Source organism: Heterocephalus glaber, unplaced genomic scaffold, assembly GCF_053883595.1.
Source record: "Heterocephalus glaber isolate CG9 unplaced genomic scaffold, H.glaber_assembly_v1.0 deba00001447, whole genome shotgun sequence".
NCBI classification, from domain to species: domain Eukaryota; kingdom Metazoa; phylum Chordata; class Mammalia; order Rodentia; family Bathyergidae; genus Heterocephalus; species Heterocephalus glaber.
The window spans coordinates 822,235-831,912 of NW_028258299.1; the positions used below are offsets into that span (position 1 = coordinate 822,235).

Below are 9,678 nucleotides of genomic sequence, written 5' to 3' on the forward strand. Positions count from 1 at the left end.
GGACCGTAGCAGCGTCTTTCTGCCCCTTCTATCTTATCCGGGCTCCTTAGTGTGGGCACCACTCACTCTCTTGATCCTAGCGCCCCGGGCCTAGCACTGCACCATGAATCAATTCCAGCGTCACACGCTCTAGACGCAGCAGCCACCTCTGAAAAGCCCACCTATGACTGCAAGAGGCTTTGGGGGGCTTGTAGACACAGCCATACCATCGCCTGCTGCCCCCTAAGAGGAAGGGACAAGTGGGAACGAGCCTACCATGCCAGGGACAGTGAATTTTGTTGAGCAGACACTGGAGCCCCGGGGACACAGGGACGCCACTGCTGTGTACCCAAAGCACCCACCAGGTCTGAGGGGACCCCGAGGAGGCGGAGAGGCACGGGGTGCCACCTAGCCAGCCTCCTCAGGGCCTGGCTGGGCGCTCCATTCCTGCACTCCCCCTGCCGGGACCCAGGCCAGTCCCCTCCGTCCCCTGTGCTGGCCCCTGAGGAAGGCTTGTTCCCATACAAATGTTTTCACAGGAAGTTTGCTGTGGGAGAGACAGGAGACTGAACAATGGATTTTTAAGGGAAACTGCAAAACTTCATGTTCAAAAGAATGAACATGGCCCTTTCTTGGCCCCCCGGGGCGCGGAGGGGATCATCCGGCCGGGGTGGGGCGGTGCGATGGGCCTGGCCCTGGCGCCGCGGGGCTCTCAGCAGAGGCGGTGGCCCTGGGAGCCTCCTTTCCCGCTGTCCGCCTGGCCCAGGACTCCGGTGAACAGGGCTGCCCCGCAAATCGGCTGTGTGTGAGCGGGTGAGTGTGAGTGCGCGCGCGCGTGTGTGAGATTGTGAGTGTGAGTGTGCGCGCGCGCGCGTGTCCTCCGGGCCGCCTGGACTCTCCTGGCCTAGCTGCTGGACCAGCAAGCTGGAGCTGGGACCCCACCTCCCTGCAACCGGTCTCGCTGTCCACGAGTCCTGTGCCCGAGGAGGCACCTGACCCCAGGAGAGGTCAGAGGGTTGGGGTCGCCCGCGTGCTCTGGGCAGGGCACGGAGGGCTGGGGCGGGGCTTGCGGGCAGGGCCGGGCCTGGGCGGGCTCGAGGGAGTGGCTTCGACATGGGCGGGGCCGCGGCAGGACCGCCCCGTGCGCCCCCTTTCTGCCGCTTCGCTCCCTCGAGTTCGTCCGGGAGCCGCTTGGCCGCGGGCGAAGCAACTTTGCTGCGCGAGGCGGCGGCAACCTGGTCCCGGCCGGTCCGATCCAGCACGGAGCCACGAGGCCATGGGCGCGCTGGCCGGGCTGCTGGCCCCGCTGCTGCTGCTGTGCGCGCGGCTGCCCCGCGGCGCCAGGTGAGCGCGGGAGGGGCCGGGCGGGAAGCGGAGCGGACCCGACCCTGGCCTCGCCCGCCCAGGCCCCGCGCAGCTCTCTAAGCGCTGCCCGGCACTGTCCGCGCTCCGGAGCCAGTCCCCGCGCCGGCTGGCGACCTCCGGGCAGGACAGGGCTGGGTGCGCGGGGGTCGGGGTGGGGACCCCGGCTGAGGCCCGGACCGCGTCCCCCGAGCCTTTCCCACCCTGGGGACGACTCCGGGCGCAGGTGGATGGCAGCCAGGTGCCCCCGCGGCGCAGGAGCCGGTTCTGCCCTCTGGTGCAGGGGAGCAGCTGAGAGAAAGCCCCTTCTCCGTGGGCCGCCGGGTCCCCAGCTCCTTCCTGGCTTCCACCCTCCGAAGTGTGGTCACCAGGCCGTTCTGGGCCAGCCTGAGCCCAGCGATCTGTCCGGGAGACATAGGGGCCCTGGAGGGACTTTCTGGAAATCGTCTTGGAGCAGAGGCTGCAGAGGAGCAGATCCGGGTCCCTAGAACTCTGGACCCCAGGGCCCAGCTGGTGGACACGAGACCATCAGAAGCCAGAAACGGCGAGCATCAGCCTGCGCTCGGCTGTGGCTGCTCAGCGGGTGTTGGGCCAGGGTCTCCCTGTCTCGGGGGAAGCAGGCCCAGAGGCTGGGTCCGGTGTGGATATGGCCTGGGGGCTGGAGAATCAGCCCTGACCAGGAGCAGCCGCAGCCTGGGGAGCCCTGTGGTCCCCAGGACCTCTCCCCGCACTTTTCCTGTGGGTGGAACATGGACGCAGCCCGGGCTGTGCTGTAGGTGGGGTGGCTGCTGCCCCTGGTCCACCGCTGTTGAGGCAGGAGTCTGAGATTCAGATGGCTCCAAAACCCTAAGGTGTTAGCCCAAGTTTGACACCAAAACTCATTTGGGGGCAAATCTGTGCTGCAGTGCCCTGAGGCTAATTTTGTGTTTGTTTATCTTATGTGCAGGGCTTATTTATAGATTTCCTGCTGGGGAAGTCTGGGACCCCTCCTCCCCAAATCTCTACATGCAGCGTACACATATCCTTTTCTGAGGTCTGAGACCCTCTCGTCCTGGTGGGTGTGTGGCTCCTGGGTGAAGGTGAGGGTGCTGCGCCGTGTCCCCGTCTCTGAGGAGGCCCTGGCCGCGTCCTCCCTCCTGTCCTGGGAGGTGGTGGATGCCACCGCCCCACGAAGCTCCCATCTCCTTTGCTAACAGAGAATCGTTACCAGTGCTCCACATTTCAGTCTGTCCATTAGCCGATTCTGCCCAAACTTTCTGCACTGGGCTTTGGCCTGGCCATGGCAGCGTAGGATAGGGATGAAGGCCGTCCTGAGGCAGAGAAGGCTGGGGTGCAGCTGTCTGCTCAGCCCTTGTGGCAACCTTCAGATGGGGCGTGGCTGCACAGCAGGCCTCCTTTCCATGGGCTCCTGACTCCCTGGCTGCCCCTCTCTCCTCTGACTCTAGGTCCTCATCCCTGTGGGCTGGAGCAGTCCCCAGTCCACATCCTGGAGTTTCCTCAGGGGAAGTCTTGGAGGGTGCAGAGTGCGCAGTGCTGGCTCTGGGGGTCGGGTCCCCAGGCATGCGCTGGCCAGTGCCGCGTGGGTGTCGCTCCTGGCTCCTGCTCTCCTTGGAGCTCTGGTGCGGTGGCTGCGGTGTTGTTCCTTGCCTTGGTAACCGGGATGCTAGCGAGGCTCCTGCAGCTCTAAAAGCAGAGCTGTTGGATCCGTGGGCTTTGTGTGCACCACACTGGAGGGGGGGCAGCACCCCGCTGCTTTGCTGAGCTGTGCCCGCCTCCCTCTCCCGGGGCACAGACGGTGACAGGGAGGCTTTGTTTCTTGGTGGGGCAGGAGGGGTGGGAGCCCCATGACCCACCAGGAGCAGCCCAGAGCGGCAGCTGATGTGTTTTCTCCGTTCAGGCTCTGCCCTGCGAGTCTGAATTCCTCAACTCCAGTGTAGACCTGGAGCCTGTGTGTCTCTGAGCATGTGTGATGCTCAGCCCAGGCCTCCCAGGACTTAGAAGGCAGAGGGAGACCATCCTGCCTCAGCTACCCCCAGAGCACAGCGTTTGTGCCTCCCCTGTGGGCCTTGCCTGTCCTGTGCGTCCTGACCCAAGAGGGACCAGTGGCCTCTGAACCCAGAGTCCAGCATGTGGAGTGCCCTCCTCTGCTCCCTGGCCCTGCACATCTGCTCACCCAGCATCCCAGGAGTGGTGATGGGTGGGGACTCCCTTCTTCTCAGGACATAGCAAAGGCCGTTGCTGCCACTCAGGGTGAGGGTGACTGGGCACGCTGTTGCACACCTGTCCTCCTCCCTTCCCAGGAGGCTGAGGCTGGAGGACCAATGAGCCCAGGAGTTTGTGACCAGCCTAGGAAACAGCAAGGGCTCATGTCTGAATAAAATTAATAAATTAAAAATATACAGACTGAGACAGATAAGCAGGAATATTTTCTTAAGGGCTTCCTGGGCAGCTAGGTTCTGGCCTTGCCTTGTGCCCCAAGCCTAGGCCTGGGGACAGGGAAGGAAGGACACACGTATGTGTCAGCCCTGAGACAGGCGGGGGCCCGGCCAGGGAACATGGTGTCTCCTACAGGGCTTGGTCCAGGCCTGCTGATGGCAGCTGGGCTGGTCCAAAAATAAATCCAAACTCAAATCCCTTTACATCTGGCCTTTGGGGCAGTTTGCATTCTTAGCTGTGCCTTGAGACGTCTCACACCTTGCTCCCTTCCCTGCAGTCCTGGGGGAGAGGGGCAGCAGTGCCTTGTCGGGGTGACCCGCAGACCTGACGCCTTGCTCCGCCCACCCGAAGTGGTGTCTGGGATAGGTCAGAGATTTGCACAATTTCCTTGGCTGAGGAACTTTTGGTTCAAAGACAGCCTCTTCAAAAGGACTGTTAGACGGGGGCAGGGACTTAGCTCAGTGGTGCTGCCACCTGCCTCGAAAGTGCAAGGTCCCAAGTTTGATCCCGGTACCAAAAAAAAGAGGACTATTAGACGAAGCAGAGGAAGGTGCATCAGCGGAAGGAGGATCTGGGCGCTTCCCCAATCCTGCAGCCTGCAGGGCCCCTAGGACGCCCCAGAGTGAGGTTCCAGGGCCCGGGGTCTAGGTCCCTGGTGGATGCAGGGAGGGGCAGAGCTGGGCGGAGTTCGCTCCCTGATGGAGAGGTGGGAGAGGGCTGCTGCTGGCCGAGGGTGCTGGGCAGGGGGCAGGCACCCACCTCCCTGTGTGCATTGTCCCTGGGGTGCTGCTTCCCCCACTCCCTGCTCTTCCTAGGGGCTTAAGGCGACCTGCAGGTCTCTTCTGAAATTGGCCCTCAGCCCTCAGAACGAGGGGCCAAGGACACTGGGAGCGTCATTCCTGAGCAGGCACCACCATTTCCCACTCAGCTTAGGAGGCTGCCCTGGGCACAGGCCCCTCTCTCAGGCCCCTTTCTGTGTACCTTCGCCCTCATACTCTGACGAGGCCTCTGGGAGGCCTGTGCCCTTGTCGGAGTCCTCCTGCTGCTCTTTAGGGAGAGCCCCAGCTGGAGACTCAGGGTTGCCTGCTTGGCCAGGTGGGAAAGGGAGCCCTGAAGGGGCTCAGCCCACACCGAGGGCCTGGGGCGTCTCCTTCAGGGCTGGGCAGGACAGGGAGGAAGTTGAGCGGGAGACTGAGGAATTCGGGGCTCCCTCCCCGGTCAGGGTCAGGACCTTGGCGGCCAGCCAATCCATGACCAGCGGCTTTGGTTCCCAGAGCAATGAATGATATTGGGGACTATGTGGGCTCCAACCTGGAGATATCCTGGCTGCCCAACCTGGACGGCCTGGTGGAGGGCTACGCCCGCAACTTCCGGCCCGGCATCGGAGGTGAGGCAGGGAGGGGGCCACCTCGGCTGGCAGTGGGTGTGGGCCTGCCGGGTCCTGGGCCTGGGAGGCAGGCAGGTACCAGGCTCCCCACCGACCCAAGCAGCCTCAGCCGCCCTTTCTCGCAGGGCCCCCCGTGAACGTGGCACTCGCCCTGGAGGTGGCCAGCATCGACCACATCTCAGAGGCGAACATGGTGGGTGCCGCCAGCTCTGTGCCTGCGCCTGTGCCTGTGCCCCCTGGCAGGAGGCGTGCTGACGGGTGCCCTCCACAGGAGTACACCATGACCGTGTTCCTGCACCAGAGCTGGAGGGACAGCAGGCTCTCCTACAACCACACCAATGAGACCCTGGGCCTGGACAGCCGCTTCGTGGACAAGCTCTGGCTCCCGGACACTTTCATCGTGAATGCCAAGTCCGCCTGGTTCCACGACGTGACGGTGGAGAACAAGCTGATTCGGCTGCAGCCCGACGGCGTCATCCTGTACAGCATCCGGTGAGCTGCAGGGTGGGTGCTAGGGTGGGCCTGGTGCCCTCCAGCCCCGCTGCTCCAGAGGTTGCTGACAGGAAGCCAACAGATTGGCTTTTTGGCCAACATGGTACCTTTTTGTTTCTTTTTGTGCCTTTTTGAGAGAGAGTTTTGGTTTTATTTGATGTTTTTGTCTTTTGTTTATTTTGTGGCACCCAGGCCTGTGCCCTGAGCTCTATTGTATTTTGAGACCGGATCTCCCTAAGCTGCCCAGGCTGGGCTCAAACTTTCAACCCTCCTGCCTCAGCCTCCCAGAGTGCTGGGGTTATAGGTGTGTACCACCACGCCCAGCTTCCTTTTTGGTTTTAAGTGGAGTTAAATTTAGGCACCTTGAATTAGCCATTTTAAAGTGAAGAGCTCAAGGGCATTTAGCATATGCTTCGCGCTGGGATTGTCACCTGTATTTATTCCTGAACGTCTCACTGCCCTGTACCCACCCAACAGTTACTTTTATTTCCCCATCCTGGAAGCCCCCGAGACCACGATTTGCTTCCTGTTGCCCTGGATTTGCCTGTTCTGAGCTCTCCTGTAGGTGGGTGGGACCCGTGGCCTCTCCTGGAAAATCAGACCACGTGGCAGCCCTGAGCCTCCTGTGGCTGTCAGCTGTGCCTCTGGCCGGGTGAGGGGAGCAGGTCCCTGCCCTGAGAGCCCCGAATAGCCCAGCACTGTCAGGGATGAAGAACACAAATCCATCCTCGTGGCCCCAAAGGAAGAACTGCAAACGTTACCAGTTTTATGTTCACGGCTGGGTGTTGAAGTCCAGCTTTGAGTCTGCACCCAGAGCTGGGCAACTTGCAAACCGAGCCCGAGGCGGCCGGACCCTAGGTGGCCTCGAGGGCAGGGGCTCCTCTGGGGGTGCTTCTGCAGCTCCTGGGCAAAGGCGGCCGGCCTCACACGTACCCCGTCTGTGCAGAATCACTTCCACAGTGGCCTGTGACATGGATCTGGCCAAGTACCCCATGGATGAGCAGGAGTGCATGCTGGACCTGGAGAGCTGTGAGTGGGCTCCCTGTGGCCGGGGCCTGAGCCAGGGTCCTGGCTGGGACGAAGGTCCCCACTATGGTCACCCCGCTCTGGCTGCCCTGTCCCCATCCACCTGCCCCAAGGTGTGGGGTGGATGGGCTCTCCTGCTAGGCCTGCAGGGCTGGGCCGGGCCGGGCCCCCCACAGCCCCCACTCCTGTGGGCTCCCTGCAGATGGCTACTCCTCCGAGGACATCGTCTACTACTGGTCCGAGAACCAGGAGCAGATCCACGGGCTGGACAGGCTGCAGCTGGCACAGTTCACCATCACCAGCTACCGCTTCACCACGGAGCTGATGAACTTCAAGTCAGGTAACAAGGGCCTCTCCCTGAGGCACGCGGCCTCCTCCTACTTTCTAACTGCACTGCGGCCTGGCTTGAGGGCCAAGGATGCAGATGGCAACCTGAGGCCGACACTGCTGGCTGCACAGGTGGCGCGGACCAGGCCTAGGGACGCCTGTGCCGTGCTGTGGCCAGTTTCACCCTCTTATTCCTCAGCCCTTTCTCTTCCCAGTAGTCTGGGCTTGGGGGGAACCTGAAGGTGGGCTTGGGGTCCTCCCACCCAGGGACTGCAAGGCTCTGGGCCAGGCTTCCTTAGCCCCCGTGTTCCCCCAGGACGCGGCTGTGCACGAGGGTCTCTGGGGCCAGCACCAAGGGAAGGCCGGGTTCAACGGCCTCCCTTCTGCGCCTCACCATGGGCCCAGTGCTGGCCACAGCCCCTCTCCCTGTGGGCTGATGGTGGCTGTCCCTGCAGCGGGCCAGTTCCCCAGGCTCAGCCTCCACTTCCACCTGCGGAGGAACCGGGGCGTCTACATCATCCAGTCCTACATGCCCTCTGTCCTCCTGGTCGCCATGTCCTGGGTCTCCTTCTGGATTAGTCAGGCAGCAGTGCCCGCCAGGGTGTCTCTAGGTATGGCTGGGGTCACTTCTCCCCCAGGGGCTGCTGGGAGGCCACACAGCAGGACCCTCCAGCCAGTTCTGGGCCTGGGCCTGGGCCATCTGTCCCCGGCAGTGACATGGGGCAGGGGGTGGGGCTGTTCCAGGACCCAGGCCCTGCTGAGCGGGGTGCAGAGAGGAGACAGTGGGGCTCCAACAAGGGCCCACCGGCACCCCCTGTCCCCAGGCATCACCACCGTGCTGACGATGACCACGCTCATGGTCAGCGCCCGCTCCTCCCTCCCACGGGCCTCGGCCATCAAGGCGCTGGACGTGTACTTCTGGATCTGCTACGTCTTCGTGTTTGCGGCACTGGTGGAGTACGCCTTCGCCCACTTTAATGCTGACTACAGGAAGAAGCGCAAGGCCAAGGTCAAGGTCACAAAGCCTCGGGCAGAGGTGAGAGGTGGGTGGGCTCCGGGCAGTGTGGGGAGGTGGTGCGGGCCCTGGATCCCCACCCAGCCTGCGCAGGCCACAGGGACAATGCTGAGGCAGAGTGGGCAGAGCTGCTGGGCACCTGGCAGCTGGGGCGGCTGGCTCAGCCCTGTCGCCCGCCTCATGCAGGTGGACGTGAGGAACGCCATCGTCCTGTTCTCCCTCTCCGCTGCGGGGGTCACCCAGGAGCTGGCTGTCTCCCGCCGCCAGTGTCGCACCCCTGGGAACCTCATGGGCTCCTACAGGTCTGTGGAGGTGGAGACAGGGCCAAGGAGGAAGGACGGGGCGCCAGGGGGCCGAGGGGGTCTCCGAGGCCGGCTCAAGCCCATCGACGCAGACACCATCGACATCTACGCCCGCGCTGTGTTCCCTGCGGCATTTGCGGCCGTCAACATCATCTATTGGGCGGCCTACGCCTTGTGAGGGCAGGCGGTGGCCCGGAAATGGCCAGGGGAAGGACGCACCCTGTCCTGCTTTGAGGTGGATGACACGCATGCTCCAGGAAGCTTGGGCCCCTGAGCTTTGCCCCAGTCCCGCCTGCAAGAGCAGCCTGTAGCCCTGCAGACCAGCAGCCTCTGCGATGGGCAGAGCCGCTGACCAGGGCTGGGCAGGTGCAGCTCACCCTGGGGAGCTGTGAATTTTTAGACTCAGACCATCCTGGTTTCCAGGTCTTTGCTCTGCGGGATCAGAGAGCAGGCGGTGGCAGGGCAGTGGCCTCTGTCAGGGCCCTTGCAGGAGAAGGCATCCGCAGGTTCTTTGGTCTCAGCATGAAATAAAGCCTGCTTCAGTCTCTGCCGCTGCAGCTGTGTCTGGCCATGGCATCCCTGCCCCTCTGCGGGCTTGAGGGTGGAATGTGGGGGAGTCTGGGATGGATGCACTCCTGACCCGGGACCCCTCCTGAAACCCTGGGGCTGGGACAGACTCCAGGTCAGGGAAGCCCAGGGGGTGTGGCCTGGAGATGAGCTGTACGGCCATGTCTAGGGCACAGGTGAGGGCAGAGGTGCAAGGGGTCACCAGCCCCTCGGTCCCCAGGCCTGGGGCCTCATGTGCCTTCTTGGAATGCAGGGACCACCAAAGGCCCCATCATCACCCCCAGTTCCTTCCCCCTGGCTGCCACCACTGCCAAGCCCCAGGGTGATAGCATTGCAGCCCGAGGACCCTGCAGCTGTTAGAGCAGGGACAGCAGCTCTTAATAAAGGGTCCAGCTTTTCCAGGACACTGGGTCCTGCCACACAGGAGAAACGAAGGGTACAATTAGCAGGACAGCTGCTCACCTGGGTCTGCTGCAGGGCCCAGCTGGCCAGAACCAGCTGAGGCCAGCTTGCAAGAGGGGATGGTGGCCCAGGCCGAGCGCCCTGGCTCCGCAGGGTGGCGCTGGCCTGTGGTGCCACTCTGGGTCCCTGCTGGGGGTGGGCGTTTCTGCAGGGATGGCTTCCCAAAGGACAGCAGGGGGCATCAGCACTGCTGCCCACACCACAGCCTAGCGCTCACCACTGCAGCTCTAAGACCCTCCTGGCACCAGGCTGCCTGAAGACCCTGGTGCAGGACAGGCTGTGAGGTGTAGGGTGGCCTGGGCCGCACAGAGCCAGTCTAGAGC

At 63.1% G+C, this 9,678-nt stretch overlaps 1 protein-coding gene across 10 annotated transcripts; it reads left to right on the forward strand.

Annotated features, from left to right (window-relative positions):
• The first annotated feature begins 701 nt into the window (after positions 1-701).
• On the forward strand, positions 702-8,873 carry Gabrd (gamma-aminobutyric acid type A receptor subunit delta). Of its 10 annotated transcripts, none has more exons than XM_087214569.1 (10): positions 702-792; positions 2,288-2,420; positions 5,052-5,164; positions 5,290-5,357; positions 5,436-5,656; positions 6,603-6,685; positions 6,885-7,022; positions 7,465-7,620; positions 7,834-8,045; positions 8,211-8,873. In XM_087214569.1, exons 3-10 carry the CDS (start codon positions 5,056-5,058, stop codon positions 8,502-8,504), a joined length of 1,281 nt encoding a protein of 426 aa, XP_087070695.1. In that variant the 5' UTR covers positions 702-792; positions 2,288-2,420; positions 5,052-5,055; the 3' UTR covers positions 8,505-8,873. The 10 variants fall into 10 exon arrangements, with proteins under 10 accessions (XP_087070695.1, XP_087070697.1, XP_087070694.1 ...); XM_087214568.1 differs by lacking the exon at positions 702-792 and adding an exon at positions 848-986; XM_021243541.2 differs by lacking the exon at positions 702-792 and adding an exon at positions 1,130-1,323.
• Positions 8,874-9,678: the final 805 nt, after the last annotated feature.